The sequence below is a fragment of the Bombina bombina genome, chromosome 2 (genome assembly GCF_027579735.1).
Source record: "Bombina bombina isolate aBomBom1 chromosome 2, aBomBom1.pri, whole genome shotgun sequence".
Taxonomy (NCBI): domain Eukaryota; kingdom Metazoa; phylum Chordata; class Amphibia; order Anura; family Bombinatoridae; genus Bombina; species Bombina bombina.
Window position 1 is genome coordinate 314,758,948 of NC_069500.1, and position 21,647 is coordinate 314,780,594.

The window sequence follows — 21,647 nt, forward strand, 5'->3', positions numbered from 1 at the left end:
TATGTATGAATGAGTATATGCATTAATGCATGCATGTTTATGAGAGTGTACATGAGGGTATTTATGTATGAGTGTGTGTGTATTTATAAATGTGTGTGCATATGTATAAGTGTAGGAATGTGTGTATGTATAAATGAGTGTGTGTGTATGTGTATGTACGAATGAGTATATGCATTAATGCATGCATGTTTATGAGAGTGTACATGTGGGTATTTATGTATGAGTGTGTGTGTATTTATAAATGTGTGTGCATATGTATAAGTGTAGGAATGTGTGTATGTATTAATGCTTATTTGTGTTTGCATGCATGTATATGAGTGTGTATAGGAGGGTATTTCTGTACGAGTGTGCATGTATTTATGAGAGTCTGAGTACATCTTTATAAGTGTATGTATGTATGCATGAGTGTATTTGTGCATGTGTGTGTGTTTGTTTGAGTGTATGTGTGTATATCCCTCCACCGCTTCCTCCTCTGTCTCTCCCTCTCATTCACCTTTACGTCTCTCACTCTAGTCTTCACTTTCTCATCCCTTTCTCCTCCATCTCTGTCTCCCCCTCATTTCTGTCTTTTCTTTGCTATCTCCCTCTCTCATCCCTCACTTCCCTTCTCTGTTTTTTCCTCTCTTCCTCCTCTGTCCCTCTCTCTCTCTTTCCCACACTTCCCCATCTCTGCCTCTTTCTCTTATTCCTCTATCTTCCTATCTTCCCTCTCTGTATCTCACTCTCTTTCCCCTCCATCTTGCCCAATCTCTTCCCCCTCTGTCTCTCCCAATCTCTTCCCCCTCTGTCTTTCCACTCTCTTCCTTTCCCCTCCCCCTCTTCTACATCAATCTCTCTCCACCCTCTTTTCCAGCTCTTCCTCCTCTGTCTCTCCCTCTCTTTCCCCCATTTTGTCCCTTTCCCCCTCTATATCTTCCTCTTTTTCTCATCCTCTCTCAGATATATATACACCTAATTTTCTAATAGTGGGACCTGCAATTTGTCAGGAGTATGGAACTAGCTGCGGGCACAGATAAAGGTATTGCCCCAGGGGCATTAGGCATAACATTTTAGGCATAAATAACATAAGAAATTAAATATTAACATTGAAACATTCACATTAATGCTATTAATGCTATAGAAAAGGGTTAATAATTGCATATCTGTATTACATCTGGGTGTACAGGTTGATATTTTTCACTAGTAAGCACATACATAGTCTTACACATTTTAAAAAAGGTAATCCCTTTTTTTTAATTACAGATTAAAATACGTTTTGATAGAAATGATACATTTTGTTATAAAAAAAAATCTAGAAATGTGATATAACTAAAATAGCCATGTCCATTGTGCAGAGCACTGAAGTCAGATGGATGTGCAATTATATTGAAGTAGTGAGTTACTGTTTCACTTACCTGTGAGATCATTGTCTCTGTCATGCATTATGCAGAATGTATGTAACCGCAGCTCCGGGAACATTTATCAGTCTTTCTCACATAATGAACAGGAAACATGGATCTTTCAGTCTTGCCAAATAACAATCATCCTGACAAATTTCTTCGCTTAGACGTAAAGAATTTAATAGCAAATTCTGCAGTTCTACAGGGCAGACAATGGCATAATAAGGTTTATTTACAGGTAAGTTCTTCCAGCGAGCACATTTTATTGATTTTGGAAGTAATTCGTTATTTCATGCTTTTCAGTTTGCATTCACCTTTACTCGTGATCAATATTGAACACATTGTTGTATAGCTCACTATTTTATTCTTACTAAGTCCTTTTATTTGTATACAGTAACTGTGTGTGTTTTTCTGCACTATATGCATTCAATATGGGTGTCTGCATATTTGTCAGTTTAGGGCTCATTATTTTAATTTATTTGTGAAATTGTAAATGTGGTAAATTCTAATTTCTTAATTTTTTTTGAGAGTTTAATCAGTTTTAAGATTATTCATAATTTTCATCTGTTGAAATTCTATGCAGTTTAAAGGCAATGTTACCACAAAGTGGCATTAAACTTACAATAAAATTATTTTTGTTATCTTTTTAATACATTACATGCATATCTCTGTGATATCATACATACATTTTTAAATATATTTATAATACAATACATATGTAAATGAAATGTTCAGAGGTCTGGATTTACCTTTGTAGATTCAATTGGTAGAGGCTCCTCAGGAACCCTCGGCCATTGCATGTATCTATGCATTTATATGTGTCTGTATATAAATATGTGTGTTTGTACATTAGTGTCTGCAGAAGCTTTGTATTCCATGCAGACAGTATAAGAAAAGCGTATTTATCCCGGTGATAGGATGTGATGTTATTTGGAAGCATTTTATGTGAAGGAAAATTTAGGAATACTTTAAACTTCATTTTAGAGATATAGGGGGTCAATTTATTAAAGTGCGAGCGGACATGATACAATGTAGCGTATCATGTCCACTGCACACCGATAAATGCCGACAGCATACGCTTGTGAACGTATGGAGCTTGATAAATTGACCCCATAAGGATAATGTGTGTGAGATACAAAATTTAATAGTGAAACTAAATTATAACCTGTGCATTATAATTCAAGGTTTGGGCATAGAGATGAATATTTAACCTTTAGTCACTAAATTGAGCAAGCTAAATATATGTTGACATTATTGAGGAAAACATTAAACAATCTAAAACTGCCTTACCGTACAGGCAAAGTTGAGTCTGAACATTTTCTGCACACACTAAATTTGTGTCATTTGACTTATGTTTGCATCAATCATTGGTTCACTTCAGGGTCATGTCAAAGGAATACTTGTGACATATGTTTGCAGGCTCTAATTAATTGCAGAGGACAACACATTGGGCCCCATTTATCAAATCACCAATGGACAAGGTTCCTTACTTGGTACCCCCTGCACCTCCTGATATAAGTGTCCTGTAGTAGCAAAAACATCCAGCATTAAAATTCAAACATTTTAAGTGCTGGTTATAGACATTCATGCTGCACATGCAGCTGGGTATAGACATCCCTACTCAGTCTAATGGGATGTGCAGTCCTTAACCCCTTTGTTGCTAGAAAACCTTGCAGTACAATACTATACAGCCAACTCTATAATAAGATAATCATTGTATTATGCAATTGATTATATTGCTAATTGTACATCTTTATACATATGTAATACATTTTATTTTGTTGCATTGTGAACATTTAAAAAAAAATAACATCAGGCTATGGAATAAAAACCACATACAAAGTGTATATAGGGGCGCTATCACCACAATAAAAAATGTCAGCAACAATGTAAAAATATATATATATATACCCTAAACAATATATAGCATATGATACCAAAAGTGTAGGACCAAATTACACAAACAGTCGTGGAGTAGTGCAAATGTATAGAAATTATATTACCAATTCCATATATACAGGGAGTGCAGAATTATTAGGCAAGTTGTATTTTTGAGGATTAATTTTATTATTGAACAACAACCATGTTCTCAATGAACCCAAAAAACTCATTAATATCAAAGCTGAATAGTTTTGGAAGTAGTTTTTAGTTTGTTTTTAGTTATAGCTATTTTAGGGGGATATCTGTGTGTGCAGGTGACTATTACTGTGCATAATTATTAGGCAACTTAACAAAAAACAAATATATACCCATTTCAATTATTTATTTTTACCAGTGAAACCAATATAACATCTCAACATTCACAAATATACATTTCTGACATTCAAAAACAAAACAAAAACAAATCAGTGACCAATATAGCCACCTTTCTTTGCAAGGACACTCAAAAGCCTGCCATCCATGGATTCTGTCAGTGTTTTGATCTGTTCACCATCAACATTGCGTGCAGCAGCAACCACAGCCTCCCAGACACTGTTCAGAGAGGTGTACTGTTTTCCCTCCTTGTAAATCTCACATTTGATGATGGACCACAGGTTCTCAATGGGGTTCAGATCAGGTGAACAAGGAGGCCATGTCATTAGATTTTCTTCTTTTATACCCTTTCTTGCCAGCCACGCTGTGGAGTACTTGGACGCGTGTGATGGAGCATTGTCCTGCATGAAAATCATGTTTTTATTGAAGGATGCAGACTTCTTCCTGTACCACTGCTTGAAGAAGGTGTCTTCCAGAAACTGGCAGTAGGACTGGGAGTTGAGCTTGACTCCATCCTCAACCCGAAAAGGCCCCACAAGCTCATCTTTGATGATACCAGCCCAAACCAGTACTCCACCTCCACCTTGCTGGCGTCTGAGTCGGACTGGAGCTCTCTGCCCTTTACCAATCCAGCCACGGGCCCATCCATCTGGCCCATCAAGACTCACTCTCATTTCATCAGTCCATAAAACCTTAGAAAAATCAGTCTTGAGATATTTCTTGGCCCAGTCTTGATGTTTCAGCTTGTGTGTCTTGTTCAGTGGTGGTCGTCTTTCAGCCTTTCTTACCTTGGCCATGTCTCTGAGTATTGCACACCTTGTGCTTTTGGGCACTCCAGTGATGTTGCAGCTCTGAAATATGGCCAAACTGGTGGCAAGTGGCATCTTGGCAGCTGCACGCTTGACTTTTCTCAGTTCATGGGCAGTTATTTTGCGCCTTGGTTTTTCCACACGCTTCTTGCGACCCTGTTGACTATTTTGAATGAAACGCTTGATTGTTCGATGATCACGCTTTAGAAGCTTTGCAATTTTAAGAGTGCTGCATCCCTCTGCAAGATATCTCACTATTTTTTACATTTCTGAGCCTGTCAAGTCCTTCTTTTCACCCATTTTGCCAAAGGAAAGGAAGTTGCCTAATAATTATGCACACCTGATATAGGGTGTTGATGTCATTAGACCACACCCCTTCTCATTACAGAGATGCACATCACCTAATATGCTTAATTGGTAGTAGGCTTTCGAGCCTATACAGCTTGGAGTAAGACAACATGCATAAAGAGGATGATGTGGTCAAAATACTCATTTGCCTAATAATTCTGCACTCCCTGTATGTGTAAGTTCAAATGCACTTTGGTATAGGTAGGTGCAAACTGGCAGCTCTCCTCAGGGTAAAGGCCTTCCACTTCAGAGTATTTTTAGAAAAAGATGGAGAAGGCGCCAAATAGCATAATTCTGTATGGTGTAACAAAAGATAAATGTTGAATGTAATACACTCACATTTGGTCTTGGACTGTAACGTAGTGAAAACTAGGCAGATCGGAACCTCAGAGTGGTCCGGTAAAACTCTTCTCTGGATACAAGGATACACTGGATACAAAAGAGTGCCTCTTCACTCGCAGTAGATGGGGGTACATCGGCCTCCTTTCGGCTATTGACCATCCAATGGTGGAAACAGGTTACTCAAATGGTGCAAAAGTAGCAAGTCATATAAAATAGTGTTTTATTAAACACCAAAATGTACAACAGCATTTTTATTTTTTATTTTATAATGTTTGAAATTTTTATTGCAAGTTAAACATTTTTAGACCATAACATTTTGTTGTTTATGATAGAAGCACAAGAGTATCAACGAACCTTTTTATTCTTCAAATGAGGAACTTCCAGGGTTTATTGACAAAGAACTGATTGGACACATCACTCCTGAAATCTTGACATCTACCATTAAAAGCAATCCTTTGTACTTGGATGCTGGGAAGGAGGATAGAAAGGAAGAAAATAAGAAACAACCTTCATGGACCATTCAGGATTACGACAGACATTCTCAAAACCCCAAGTTTTCACTTTACTTAAAGGTACCAAAACATTTTATATATGCATGTACCATCCCTTTCCTGAGTCTGCTTAGGTCAGGTGTTATTGCTGTTAATCTAGGACTTAACACTTTGCAGATTTGGAGAATCAGGACTGAATTTGGGCCTAGAAGGGATGACTGTAAGATGTAGTGTCTACACCTATAGGGAACACCCCAAAAGTAGTACAGTGTGGGGCTCCTCTAAGATATAGTATAAAGACTTAAATAATCACACAATAAATCTTAAAGGGCTGTGACAGTCACAAAATGACATGTAATTAATTAGAACTTGAAATTCTAAGCCTATCAACCCTAGACAATTTTGTATTTTAACCTGTAAAAGGGTTAAACACAGTTTAGAAGTGCCCCTCAGGACTTGTAGAATACTGATGGCCCTGTGTGGAAGGAAACTGCCACTGAAATCAGATGTGCTAGTTGCACATCTGTCGTGTATACTTCCCAGCAAGGGGCAACTCAACAATTCAATAAAACACTTTGTAATAACAAACCTACAAACAAAGTGATATGCTCATTTAGGTTCAAATTACTTTTAATACATATTTTTTTTGAAAACACATTGTACAGCTGAAGTTAAAGCAGGTAACATCAGTTAATGATCAGATCTAGGGTTAACTAGGTCCTCATATGTCAGTTTCTCTGGGGAATATCAATCTTTTCTGGTTTTAAATGATATGTCTCTTCTAAATTGGCTCCATATCTGGATCTCAGCAGTGACTCCCTCTGTAACACCCCATCCCTGACTCTCCATAGAACAGGTGAAAGTGATATTGCTTTAAACCTATTTTTTGAGACCTAAACCTTCCCAGATAGGGAGAATCAAGACTTAAACTGAGCTCAGAAATATATGTATTGTGATACAGTGCATTTAAATACAGAGAGCACCAGAGAGGTAATAAAGTATGGAGCCCCTATAAGATTTAGTACAGAATCTAAAATGAGAGGGCTTTGGGGGATATTTATCAAAGCCTTAACTTTGTTGTATTTGCCGGCACCAATACGCTCACCTAACATCATGGCCGCGTATCTCAATACGCTCTCCTTATTTATAAAAAAGCCGGCAAAAAGACGCGCACCAAGAACAGGGCGATGAGCATCGGATTGTTGTTAACTAATAGTCATCGATCTTGAGTCTATTCGGCTTTTTCCCAACTTTATTTATACCCTGTCTAAATAAAGTTATTAACCCCTATCCCGCCACTCCCTGACACCACCGCAACCTAAATAAAGTTATTAACCCCTATCCCGCAGCTTTCCGACATTGCTGCAACCTAAATAAAGTTATTAACCCCTATCCTGCCGCTCCCAAACACCGCCGCCACTAAATAAACGTATTAACCCCTAAACCTCTGTCCTCCCACATCACTACCACTAACTAAACCTATTAACCCCTAAACCGTCAGCAACCCACATCACCATAAACTAAATTAAGCTATAAACCCCAAAACCTAAAAACCCGATAACTTTAAATAAACATTACAATATTCCTATCTTCAAATAAATTTAAACTTACCTGTAGAATTAAAATAAACTATTTTAAACTATTAATTAACCTACCCTAACTATTATCCTACAATTAAATTAAACTACCAATTAAATAAACTAAATTACATATTAAAGAAAACTAACCCTACTCAAATGATTTAAATATACTCTTAAACATTATTACAAATTACTAAATTACAGAAACAAACAAACACTAAGTTACAAACCCCCCCCCCACTAAATTACAAAAAATAAAAAAACACATTATCAAAAATAAAAAAGAATTACCCCTAATCTAATAGCCCTATCAAAATGAAAAAGCCCCCCCCCCCAAATAAAAAAACCCTAGCCTACAATAAACTACCAAAGACCCTTAAAAGGGCTTTTTGTGGGGCATATCCCCAAAGATATCAGCTCTTTTACATGTAAAAATTATGCAAACACCCCCCCAACAGTAAAACCCACCACCCAACCAACCAACCCCCCCAAATAAAAAACCTTTCTAAAATAACTTAAGTTCCCCATTGCCCTGAAAAGGGCATTTAGCTCTTTGACATGCACGGACCCTAATCTAAAAATAAAACCCACCCAAAAAAAACTTAAAAAAACCTAACACTAACCCCCGACGATCCACTTACAGTTCTTGAAGTCCCGCTTGAAAGATCCATCCGGAGCCAGAGAAGTCATCATCCAGGCAGCAAGAAGACTTCATCCAGACGGCCACTTCCATCTTCATCCAGCCAGAGAAGTCCTCATCCAGTCAGCAAGAAGTCTCCATCCAGATGGCATTTTCTATATTCATCCATCCGGCGCAGAGCGGGTTCATCCTGAAGACACCCGGTGCGGAGCATTCTCTTTATACGGTCACCGCCATAAACTGGAACTTCAATGCAAGTGATGTCATCCAAGATGGTGTCCCTTGCATTCCTATTGGCTGAAAGATTTCAATCAGCCAATAGAATTAGAGCTGCTAAAATCCTATTGGCTGTTCCAATCAGCCACTAGGATTGAGCACTCATCTTGGATGATGTCACTTGCATTGAAGTTCCAGTTTATGGCGGCGACCCCCTTAATAGGGGCTTAATAGCTTAATTTAGTTTTTTGTGATGTGGTGGTCTGATGGTTTAGGGGTTAATAGGTTTAGTTAGTGGTGGTGATGTGGAAGGCCAGAGGTTTAGGGGTTAATACATTTATTTAGTGGCAGGGGTGTCAGGGAGTGGCAGAATAGGCGTTAATACATTTTATTTAGGTGGCAGTGATGTTGGGGGGGGTAGATTAAGGGTGTTTAGACTTCGGGTTTATGTTAGGGTGTTAGGCGGAAACGTAACTTGTTTTCAACTATATAAATCAATGAGATATCTGGCAGCATCGAACATAAGCTTTCACTGCTTTTAGACTCCCATTGATTTCTATGGCATCCGTGGCTTCCAGGGTGGCGGATTAAAAACCAGGTACGCTGGGCCGCAATAGCCGCCAGCGTACCTGTTAAAAGTTTGATAATTGGGAAAAGGTGTCAAATAGATCTGAATGTGTATTCGGAACATCTGTAATGATGTAAGCATTGATCTGCGTCGGATTGAGACCAGCGGATCGTATGTTACGTCACAAATTTCAACATTTGCCTGTCTGTAGGCTTTGATAACTAGGTTGGATCAATCTCGCAACAATTACGCTGCAGAATGCCAGCGTATTAGTGGTTGAGGCTTTGATAAATATTCCCCTTTATATTCAAAAGCTCGCCACTGAGGCAATATATTCTAAGAAGTCTCATTGGTACGGCAATGCCATTAGAAATGTTATCTTGTGAAATGCTTATGTTGCTATGTAGTGTTCTTTGTGTGAAACAGAGTCTCCTACATTACAATTCAAGATCTAAAAAAAATCCCAAAGATTTTGTGTGATTTCTTTCCATGTCTGCGAGTTTTTTATATCAGGCCCAGGGCCTGATATTCAATACCTCGCCGCTCAAGCAAGATATTCTAATGTCTCCCTGTTACAGCAAGTCTCTTAAATAAATTTATAAACACAAATGTTAGCTTGAGACATGTTTAAAGGGACACTGAACCCAAATTTTTTCTTTTGTAATTCAGAAAGAGCATGCAATTTTAAGCAACTTTCTAATTTACTCCTATTATCAATTTTTCTTTGTTCTCTTGCTATCATTATTTGAAAAAGAAGGCATCTAAGCTTTTTTTTGGTTTCAGTACTCTGGACAGCACTTTTTTATTGGTGGATGAATTTATCCACCAATCAGCAAGGACAACCCAGGTTGTTCACCAAAAATGGGCAGGCATCTAAACTTACATTCTTGCATTTCAAATAAAGATACCAAGAGAATGAAGAAAATTTGATAATCGGAGTAAATTAGAAAGTTGCTTAAAATTTCATGCTCAATCTGAATCACGAAAGAATTTTTTTGGGTACAGTGTCCCTTTAAGTTGCTATGTAGTGTTTATATGAAACAGAGACTCCTACATTACAATACATGGTCTAAACCCCCCAAAGATTTTGCATGATTTCTCTACTAATAAATAATTTCAAATTCTTTAACAGGAAAACCCAAATGACTTACAGTACTGGCTGGAAGATATTTACACACCTGGCTATGACTCACTATTAAAAAAGAAAGAAAAAGAAAAAAAACACCTAAAATACTGTAAAATTGTCATGTTCTGTGCATTGATTTGTTCTATTTTTATTGCCATAGTAACTGTTATTTGTTTATTCACTTGATATAATGTTTTGCATTGTTTACATTTTTTGCAAAGATTTTGTACATTTTTGCCTATAAAACAGCAGAAAAATAAGAATTTAGATTGAAACAGCTACTGTTTTTTAATAATAAAATACTGTGTTCTGCCTGGGTGTGCTTTGCGTATTTTATGAAATGCCATTGTGTGAAATTGTTCAGTACCATAAGAATGTGCTAAAACTATATATAAAATTATAATGAAAGCATGTGATGTCATTAAAGGGACATGAAACCCAATTTTTTTTCTTTCATGATTTAGAAAGAGCATACAATTATAAACAACTTTCAAATTTACTTTTATTATCTATTTTGCTTCAATCTCTTGATATTCTTTGCTGAAAAGAATATGTAGATATGCTTAGTAGCTGCTGATTGGTAGCTGCACATAAATGCCTCCTGTGATTGGTTCACTGTGTGCATTGCTATTTCTTCATTAAAGTATATCTAAAGAATAAAGCAAATTAGGTAATAGAAGTAAATTGGAATGTTGTTTAAAATTATATTCTCTACCTTAAAGAAAATGTTTAGGTATAGTGTCCCTTTCACTCCACTCTCTGGTACAGCAATGTTGCACTGCTAGCCGTGTTTAAGAGTCATATGATATCAAATAAGTACCAAAAATATAGCAGGAATATAAATTTTAAATACCATGGGCGCGATTACATATACGGCGCAGGCTTCAGCGCAAGCGCTGCAACTCGCACCACCCATAATTTCACCTCACACATCGGGGTATTACATATACCCCGCCGGCAGTTCATAAAGTGCCGTAAGTCTGATAAACTAGCGATGTCCAGAAATGAGATAAAATACAAATTTCTGGAGTCGCCAGTGACTTACAGCACTTTAGAAACTGCCGGCGTCTAAGAAAAGTAAAGAAAAAAACATATCTCCCGTAAAAGTCTAACACGCCTCCCAAAAATAAGCTTGACACGTAAAAACCCCAATATACGCAAGCCCCCCTCTCACTACTAATAATAAATTTATTAACCCCTAGACCGACAACCCCCACAAAGCAATAAGCCTAATTAAACTATTAACCCCTATATCTACCATCAAACCCACACCGCAAGTAATAACTAAATTATTAACCCCTAAATCCACCATCAAACCCACACCGCAAGTAATATCTAAATTATTAATCCCTATATCCGCCAACCCCAACATCGCAAACTACCTATTAAAACTATTAACCCCTAATCTGCCATTAACCCACAATGCAATAAATCCATTAAAACTATTAACCCCTAATCCACCATTAACCTACAACGCAATAAACCCATTAAAACTATTAACCCTCTAAACCGCCAAAGCCCACACCAAACCTAACACCCCCTAAATGAACCCAAATTACCTAATTTACAAAATACTAAAGTTACTATTAAATTTAAAAAAAACTAACACTACTTTAAAAATACAAATAAACTAAGTATAAATTAAAGGGACAGTCTAATCTAAATTCTGGAATAGACTGAGCCTTTAAACTACAATTACAGAAAATAAAAAAAATTAAGATTACAGAAAATAAAAAAGAAAATAACCAAATTTAAAAAAAATTATACCTAATCCCTATGAAAATAACCCCCCCAAATAAAAACACCCCCTACTCTAATAAACTACCAGTAGCCCTTAAAAGGGCTTTTTGCAGGGCATTGCCCCAAGATAATCAGCTCTTTTACAAGAAAATACACAAAGCCCCCCTAACATTAAAACTCCCCACCCACCAAAGCCCCCCAAATAAAATAACCTAACACTACAAACCCTAAACTACCCATTGCCCTGAAAAGGGCATTTGTTGGGCATTGCCCTTAAAAGGACATTTAGCTCTTTTACTGCCCACCCTATCTAAACAAAATAAAATTTAAAAAAAAAAATTAAAAAACCCTAAGTCTAAGCCCCAGGTTGCTACTCACAGTTCCTGAAGTCCCGCGGAGAAGGTCCTGTTCCAGGCGGTGAAGTCTTCTTCCAAGCGGTTAATAACTATTTACTAACTAGTCTACCTAGTTAAAATAAATACAAACTTAGCTGTGAAATAAAAATAAAACCTAAGATAGCTACAATATAACTATTAGTTATATTGTAGCTAGCTTAGGTTTTATTTTACAGGTAAGTATTTATTTAGTTTTTAATAGGAATTATTTAGGTATTAATTGTAATTTTTATTCAGATTTATTTTAATTATGTTAAAGTTAGTGGTGTTAGGGTTAGACATAGGGGCATAGTTATCAAGGTCTGGCTGACCTGATCCGACAGAGCGGATCAGTTCCGCCAGACCTCACTGAATACGGCGAGCAATACGCTCGCCGTATTCAGCATTGCACCAGCAGCTCACAAGAGCTGCTGGTGCAACGCAGCCCCCTGCAGACTCGCGGCCAATGGGCCGCCAGCAGGGGGGTGTCACTTAACCTGATCGTATTCGATCGGGTTGTATTGTGGCAATGTGTGTCCGCCTGCTCAGAGCAGGTGGACAGGTTATGGAGCAGCGGACTTTGTGACCGCTGCTTCATAACTGCTGTTTCTGGCGAGCCTACAGGCTCACTAGAAACACGGGGCATCAAGCTCCATTCGGGAGCTTGATACATATGCCCCTTAGGGTTAGGTTTAGGGGTTAATAACTTTAGTATAGTGGCAGTGACGTTGGGGGTGGCAGATTAAGGGTTAATAACAGTAATGTAGGTTGCAGCAATGTTAGGGACAGCAAATTAGGGGTTAATAATATTTAACTAGTGTTTGCGATGCGGGAGTACGGCGGTTTAGGGGTTAATATGTTTATTATAGTGGCGGCGATGTCCGGAGCGGCAGATTAGAGGTTAATAATTAAATTTTAGTGTTTGCAATGTGGGAGGGCTTCGGTTTAGGGGTTAATAGGTAGTTTATGGGTGTCAGTGTGCTTTTTAGCACTTTAGTTATGAGTTTTATGTTACAGCATAACCCATAACTACTGACTTTCAGTTTACGGTACGGATCTTGTAGTTATGGGCTGTACCGCTCACTTTTTGGCCGGAAAAGCAAAATAATAATACCGGAGCTATGGAAGTTCCATTGAAAAATGGCTTTTTGAAAGCTGCGGTAGTTACGTTGCGTTGCGGACAAAAAAAGTGTGCGGTAAAGCTATACCTGCAAGACTCGTAATAGCAGTGGTAGTGAAAAAGAGACATAACACTGCTTTTTCACTCATAACGCAAAACTCGCAATCTAGCCATTAGTTATTGCGGTGGGGGATTGCGGTTGACAGGTAGATAGACATTGCGCATGCGTTAGGTGTTAGTTTATTTTTGCAGGCATTTTCGGGAGTTACGGTGCTCCCATACTCAGCACAAGGCCTGCTATGGCTGCCTTTTATGGCGAGGTAAAAATGGAGTAAGATTTCTCCATTTTCGCCACGTAAGTCCTTGCGCTGGATATTCAATACCGATTTGCGACGCAGTACCATGTTAGCCTATGGGAGTAAAAATTGTGAGTAACAGGTGAAATATACAGGGAGTGCAGAATTATTAGGCAAATTAGTATTTTGACCACATCATCCTCTTTATGCATGTTGTCTTACTCCAAGCTGTATAGGCTCGAAAGCCTACTACCAATTAAGCATATTAGGTGATGTGCATCTCTGTAATGAGAAGGGGTGTGGTCTAATGACATCAACACCCTATATCAGGTGTGCATAATTATTAGGCAACTTCCTTTCCTTTGGCAAAATGGGTCAAAAGAAGGACTTGACAGGCTCAGAAAAGTCAAAAATAGTGAGATATCTTGCAGAGGGATGCAGCACTCTTAAAATTGCAAAGCTTCTGAAGCGTGATCATCGAACAATCAAGCGTTTCATTCAAAATAGTCAACAGGGTCGCAAGAAGCGTGTGGAAAAACCAAGGCGCAAAATAACTGCCCATGAACTGAGAAAAGTCAAGCGTGCAGCTGCCAAGATGCCACTTGCCACCAGTTTGGCCATATTTCAGAGCTGCAACATCACTGAAGTGCCCAAAAGCACAAGGTGTGCAATACTCAGAGACATGGCCAAGGTAAGAAAGGCTGAAAGACGACCACCACTGAACAAAACACACAAGCTGAAACGTCAAGACTGGGCCAAGAAATATCTCAAGACTGATTTTTCTAAGGTTTTATGGACTGATGAAATGAGAGTGAGTCTTGATGGGCCAGATGGATGGGCCCGTGGCTGGATTGGTAAAGGGCAGAGGGCTCCAGTCCGACTCAGACGCCAGTAAGGTGGAGGTGGAGTACTGGTTTGGGCTGGTATCATCAAAGATGAGCTTGTGGGGCCTTTTCGGGTTGAGGATGGAGTCAAGCTCAACTCCCAGTCCTACTGCCAGTTTCTGGAAGACACCTTCTTCAAGCAGTGGTACAGGAAGAAGTCTGCATCCTTCAAGAAAAACATGATTTTCATGCAGGACAATACTCCATCACACGCATCCAAGTACTCCACAGCGTGGCTGGCAAGAAAGGGTATAAAAGAAGAAAATCTAATGACATGGCCTCCTTGTTCACCTGATCTGAACCCCATTGAGAACCTGTGGTCCATCATCAAATGTGAGATTTACAAGGAGGGAAAACAGTACACCTCTCTGAACAGTGTCTGGGAGGCTGTGGTTGCTGCTGCACGCAATGTTGATGGTGAACAGATCAAAACACTGACAGAATCCATGGATGGCAGGCTTTTGAGTGTCCTTGCAAAGAAAGGTGGCTATATTGGTCACTGATTTGTTTTTGTTTTGTTTTTGAATGTCAGAAATGTATATTTGTGAATGTTGAGATGTTATATTGGTTTCACTGGTAAAAATAAATAATTGAAATGGGTATATATTTGTTTTTTGTTAAGTTGCCTAATAATTATGCACAGTAATAGTCACCTGCACACACAGATATCCCCCTAAAATAGCTATAACTAAAAACAAACTAAAAACTACTTCCAAAACTATTCAGCTTTGATATTAATGAGTTTTTTGGGTTCATTGAGAACATGGTTGTTGTTCAATAATAAAATTAATCCTCAAAAATACAACTTGCCTAATAATTCTGCACACCCTGTACATGCCGCATTTATATGCGGCGCTGTATATATGATACCAAAACCATGCAAAAACCGGTGTCGCTGGCTTTTGCGGGCGACGCCACATATATAATGGGGCCCCATTTGTGTTAAAATTCCACTGATTTGTTTTAGCAAAACTATAAATAGATTAAACAAAAATGTAAAAAAATCAAATAAAAATTACAAATTTAAATAACTAGCTGTTATAACACACACACACACACACACATACATATATATATATAAATATATATATATATACATATATATATATATATATATATATATGCACTCTGATCAAAGTATATTATTAATTAACAACAACAAAAATCAATGATCAACATGGAGTTTAAAATGAAACTACATTTATTTGAACATATGTATCTTTATATATATATTTGTCTTAAAGCCTGTGTACACAGACCAAAATCCCCTTTCACTTGGATCCCCTCTCTCTCCCTCCTTTCCCTTCCCTGCTGCTTTCAACTTTTTTTTTTTATGTAGTGCAGCGGTCCCACCTTCTCCTGCCCCCCTCCGCCCGCTTGCGGACCCCATGCCTGCTCACGCCCCCTGTGTCCCACCCCTCCATCTGCTGTCTGATCCTCACTGACTGATGCTTCCTTATGGCCAGGTATGTTTGTCTCGCGCTGCAGTCTCTACTGCACATAACTGCATCGGACAAACATACCTGGCCTTTTATAATATAGGATATATATATATACTGTATGTATATATATATATATATATATATATACACACACATATATGTATATAAATATATACAGTGTACACACACACAAATATATTTATATAATCTGCTTTGCTGTGCATTCTCAAATAATAGAAGATAAAATGTTACAATAACAAATTAAAAAAAAAACTTCAAGAGTAAGTAGAAAAAAAAATAGCAGAATGTCAGATAAGAGCCCGAAGGTTCATCCTTTCTTCTAAAGCATAAATTTAATTAATTCAAAGCTATACTTTTATTAATCCCTTTTAGTCAGGCTGATGAAAACCCTTCGAGGGCTAGAACCAGTGACCCTTAGCACTGTACAGATACAGCTTTGCTGCCTTACAGATTAAATAAAGATAAGTATTTCTTATAAAACATACACATTTATTTTTCAAAATAAAATAAAAATTAAAAAAAATGACAATAATTTTCAATAAGCTTAAGTTCAGTGCTATATGTAGAGCAAATTGCAAAGACTGCTAATGGACCATACCAGCATATTGATAAAAATGTCAGTGATATCCCCACCTACATAAAAATAATTATTAAACTCTACCTACAAAATATGTCAAGATTGAAAAGCATGGATACCATCAGGATTACAGAAATCAATGGTAACAAAAATAAAATAAAATAATACACTTATGAGCATATACACAACTAAAATATAGATGAATCATATTACTAGCACAGAATAATATTATAATATTGCCACTGCCTTCTAAAACATAAGGTAATGGATATTCAAAAGAGCAGATAAAATCTGTTCACTGATCAAAACCATTTCCTTATAATGCTTTCTTAAACATTATGGACTAGATTATGGAGCTCAAAATTTTATTACTATTGTGTGTTAACATCAATCAATGCTTACATTTTTGCCCACATAGCCCTACTTTATTTTTTTATCAATCAAGCGTTAGTCTATTGCATGCTAAGATCTACATATTAGATAGGGTGGGAGCACTAATTCCCCCACATAATAAATATCCATGGTGGCGAGCAGTAAAATTAATGTCAAATATCGCTAGTGCTAAGCTCATGATGCACAAAAAAATACATTCCAATAGTGGAGTTATTCATTTAGTTCTGTGCTGTACTATTTTAAAGGGACACTGAACCCAAATTTTTTCTTTCGTGATTCAGATAGAGCATGCATTTTTAAACAACTTTTTAATTTATTCCTATTATCAATTTTTCTTCATTCTCTTGCTATCTTTATTTGAAAAAGAAGGCATCTAAGCTTTTTTAATTGAAAAATAGTTTTTATTTTGAATTTTCCAATTACAAAGAAATGTTTACATGACAAATATTCACGATTCATTATTGCCATCAAATTTACATTCTTAACAAATCTGTCCTTCTATCTCTCCTGAGAACGTGTATATAATTCAAACAGACAGTATATTACCATGACATTTATTTCAAGACTTGAAATCCCCTTCTAGGGCGGAGGCCCAGCCCAAAAGAAACCCGAGCATATCTCAGTTATCTATCGTAAAGACTCACCCCCTGCCTCGAGGAACATGGGATTTGACCCGTAGGAAGGGGAAAAGGAAGTGTGAAATGACCCGTCCAGGCAGGCTGGATGGGAGCGGAGGAGGCAGGAGATGCAGTCCTCCTTACATACCCAAGTGGAGTTTAATTAAGTACCCTATTATCATCTGTCTGTTCCTACTTTCAATATACATAATTCAAGGTTCCCAAATCGAAAGAAACTGCTCTTTGTTGCCTAGTAAGTCTGCAGAAGCACTACTCATCTGATAATAGAAATCAATCTTGTTCCTAATTATCGAATAAGTTGGGATTATAGTTTTCCAGTATCTTGCTATGCTTAATTTAGTTATAGTGCAAATGATAGCCACTAATTTATTTGCCTTAGAGTTTAGATCTGGAAGAGGATTGTGTAATAGTGCCTGAGTAGGGGTTAAGTCAATTTGCCTGTCTAGTATTTCACTCAGAAGAACCAAAGTTTAGGACCATATATTAGACACATGACAGCATTGCCACCACATATGAGTATATGTACTCCTCTCAGCGCAACCACGCAGACAGTTAGTGCTAGTATGTTCCTTATTATGTATTCTAGAAGGATAGAAATACCACTGAAAAGCTACCTTAATAAAAATTTCCTTTAGGTGGGCACATATTGAAAAAGAAGTACCTGACATCAACGTGTCACACCATTTTTCAGCCGACCAATTAAAATTAAAGTCTGATTCCCATTTTAGCATAAACAGTAGTTTACTTAATTTAGAAGGAACATTAAACCGAATATATAGGTTGGAAATAACACCTCTCGTGTGCCCAGGAGCTAAACAAATATTCTCTAAATATGAGCTAGTAGTTAGTCCATTACTTCCCATAACTGTATTTACTCTGGCCCTCAACTGGAGATAATGGAACCAGCTAGATCGCTCTTGCCTATTTAGTTCAGCATATTAATTAAAGGACAGTAGCTTAGTACCTATCAAAACATCTGCAATATGGTATAGACCTTTATTTGCCCACTTCTCCTGCGTGACTTGGTCATAATCAGTTGACAAGGTTACCAAGGGGGCTGCCTTCGAACCCTTCTGAATCAAAAAATATTTAACTGTTAGGGATTCCCACAATTACAAGGTATGTGAAATAGTGACAAATGATAGCCAGTTAGGAGGTCTATCATTTTTAGCGGTCCAGAGCAGCTTGTAAATGGGATTTAGCATCATCATATCTGATTCAATTTGGACCCATTGAATCCTATCTGATTGATTATGCCATAAGGAGGACTTTGCTGTTCTGGCAGCGTAGAAGTAAGTGAATAAATCTGGGAGCCCCATCCCTCCACCTGTCCTATGTTGAGTAAGTGTTTTTTTTATTAACTTTAATTAATTAACTTTTTTTTTTTTTTATATATTTATTTTATTACCAGCACAATGTACACTCAAATAATTTCAACATTTTGTGCCACACAGGGCAGGATACAACATGTTATAAAACAACAACGGCACAAATTATAGAAACAGATTTACTTTCTCTCAGTAAATTAATCTCATTATGAGCAATCTTTGTACATAGAGCTGGGATTTTTATATTTTAGATACACAAAAAAAACAAGACAAACAGACCAATAGATAAAAAAGAATAGAAAAAAAACGGAGAAGGAAAAGAGAGAAAAAAAAAAAAAGGGGGGAAAATCCCTCACTCCTACCCAGACTCCAAACTATAATTAATACTGAATTTCTGTAGCACTTGATATCCATGAATGCGGAAAAAGGTCTAGTATGACCATTTCAGCAAAACTAACTGAAGATGTAAAAGGTGCTAAGATTCGTTTTTGTATAGGGACGGGATAAGAGTTAATAATGGGATACCAGCCAAGTAAAAAAAATTTAATTCTAATTTCTGAGGCATCCTGTAAGTGGTATGATTCAAAACTAATCTGATCTTGGATAGCGTGCAGGATCTCGGAAAATACAGGCCCTTTTTTTGCTTTCCATTTTTTAAGAATACTCTGTCTTACCGCTAATATTAAAGTATTTAAAGAGCGGGTCCAATACCTATCTAGACTGTTCAAAGGGTCAACCAATAGGAGAATATCCCGGAATGTGAGGGAAACCGATACACCATGTATAATATTAAACCAATATATCAATTTCAACCAAAGCTGATTTATCCTAGGGCATTTCCAAAACATATGTAATAAATCTGCTTCCCTATATGCACACCTAGGACAAGAAGCTGACCTAGATGGATAGAATCGAGCCAGTTTAACAGGATGGAGATAAAAATTATTTATTAGTTTCATATGAGATTCCTGCCATATTGAGGGAACTTTACAATTTTCTAGAGACTTAAAACTCTGTATAATACTATCCGACTCTATATCCCGGATTAACCTACCTAGTTGGCCACAAATCTTACTTAAAAAACCTTGCGTTTGTTTTGAGAGCATAATATCATAAATTAACGAGATCGAAGTAACACCCGAAACAAATTTCTGTATTAAGACTCTGACATCGGACCATGCAGCAGATATAGGAAACTTCCACTCCTGTGTCACGATAAAATGACGTACCTGAAAAAACGCAAATAAATCTGATCTCGGTAACTGATAAAGAGAGAACAAAGTTTCACCTTCTAGAACTAACTCATCTGAGCCGATTAATTGACCAATCCTGTTTAACCCCTTTTCAGCCCAATTCTTAAAAGTGTTTTGATGTAAACCAGGGGAGAATAGAGGATTACCCCGAATGGGAAGAAATTCTGAGAAAGAAAAATCTATCTTCAGCAATTTACAGAATTTGTGCCATGCCAGAACTATATTTTTAAATGTAATAAGTGAAGAAACGTTAGATGGTAATTGGCGCGGCTTACAATGTAATATAGCTGACAATGTGAAAGGGTATATCAGCAAAGACTCCTGCTCAGTAGAGGAAAATATATCTGTTCTTGCTAGCCAATCAATTGCAATTTTTGCCATCGCTGCAATATTATATAGATTAATATCTGGCAATGATAAGCCACCAGCCCTTGATTTCTGCATTAGCCTAGCTAAAGCAATACAAGGTTTTTTATTTTGCCAGATAAATTTAGATAGATAACAGTACCAGCTTCTGCGGTCCCGATTAGTTATCAGTAATGGAAAATTTTGAATTAGGTAGAGAAGACGTGGAAAGATAATTGTTTTGACCAGATTCACTCTCGCCGTTAATGATATAGGAAAGGATGTCCATAGTTGTAGGTCTTGTTTAATTTTTTGGAAAACAGGCAAATAATTATCTGTATACCAGTGCTTCGGGTTTTTATGTAGTAAGAGACCCAAATACTTAACGGAGTCTACCAGTTTGAACGGGTTACTGGGGTAACTTGAGGCTATTTTCCCAATATACATTAATTCACTTTTTTCCGTATTCACTTTATAACCTGAAAACGAGCTAAAACCCTCTAGTAACTGCCTCAAAATAGGAATGGATTGCTGTGTATTTTCTAGAAACACTAGAATGTCATCAGCATATAACAATATGTTTAAACGCATAGATCCTAATGTAATCCCTGGTAGACTGTTTCTCAAACTTATCGCTAGCGGCTCTAATGCTGTATTAAACAGCAATGGCGACAATGGACATCCTTGTCTTGTACCTCGCTGTAGTGTTATTTTAGGGGAGATCATCCCATTTACGAGTATATATGATATGGGCTTCGCATAGATTCTATGGATAAATTGCAAAAAATTCCCCGTCATCCCAAATTTACCAAGTGAGGTAAAAAGGTGGTCCCATACTATCAAATCGAAAGCTTTAACTGCATCTAGTGTAAGAATGGCCATATCATTACAATTACTTGTAGTAGATTTTTGCTCCGTATTCCAGGCATAATCTATCAGGGTAATTAACTTCCGTATATTTTTAGAGGCATTTCTATTAATCATTTTTTATTAACTCTAGCCCTTCGATATTTCCAGATAAATGCTATCAAGTCCTTTTGGATTTTCTGTAGAACTGAGATGGGAACAGTCACAGGTAGTGAGCAGAACAAGCATAAAATCTTGGGTAAAACTGTCATCTTGACTGTAATCAATCTACCGTAGAGGGAGATGTTAAGCTTACTCCACCTAGATATCAAATTTTTAATTTGTGTAAATAAGGGAGAATAGTTAAGTTTGTAGAGGAAATCTAAGTTGTTGGGGATAGTGATGCCCAAGTATCTCATGCCCTTATCTGACCATTTAAAATCAAAGTTTAGTGCCAATAAATATTTTGTGTGTTGTATGAGATTTAAGCTAATTGCCTTGCATTTATCATTGTTTATCTTGTATCCTGAAATTGTGGCAAACTTATTAATAGTTGAATATATCAAAGGGAGAGAAACAATAGGTTTGGTGACCGAAAGAATAACATCATCTGCAAATAGGCTCATTTTTATGCTCCC

The 21,647-nt window shown here is 37.2% G+C and overlaps 1 protein-coding gene across 1 annotated transcript; it reads left to right on the forward strand.

The window, feature by feature from the left end:
* Positions 1-1,491: 1,491 nt before the first annotated feature.
* On the forward strand, positions 1,492-9,938 carry MINAR2 (membrane integral NOTCH2 associated receptor 2). Its single transcript, XM_053699741.1, has 3 exons — positions 1,492-1,617; positions 5,464-5,703; positions 9,759-9,938. Exons 1-3 carry the CDS (start codon positions 1,492-1,494, stop codon positions 9,936-9,938), a joined length of 546 nt encoding a protein of 181 aa, XP_053555716.1.
* Positions 9,939-21,647: the final 11,709 nt, after the last annotated feature.

What these genes read in the sequence shown, in the direction of transcription:
- MINAR2 (XM_053699741.1), top strand. Translation starts at nt 1,492, where the DNA reads ATGGATCTTTCAGTCTTGCCAAATAACAATCATCCTGACAAATTTCTT. An exon ending in ATAATAAGGTTTATTTACAG is followed by an intron (nt 1,618 to 5,463) that starts GTAAGTTCTTCC and finishes TGTTTATGATAG; the next exon opens with AAGCACAAGAGTATCAACGA. An exon ending in AGTTTTCACTTTACTTAAAG is followed by an intron (nt 5,704 to 9,758) that starts GTACCAAAACAT and finishes ATTCTTTAACAG; the next exon opens with GAAAACCCAAATGACTTACA.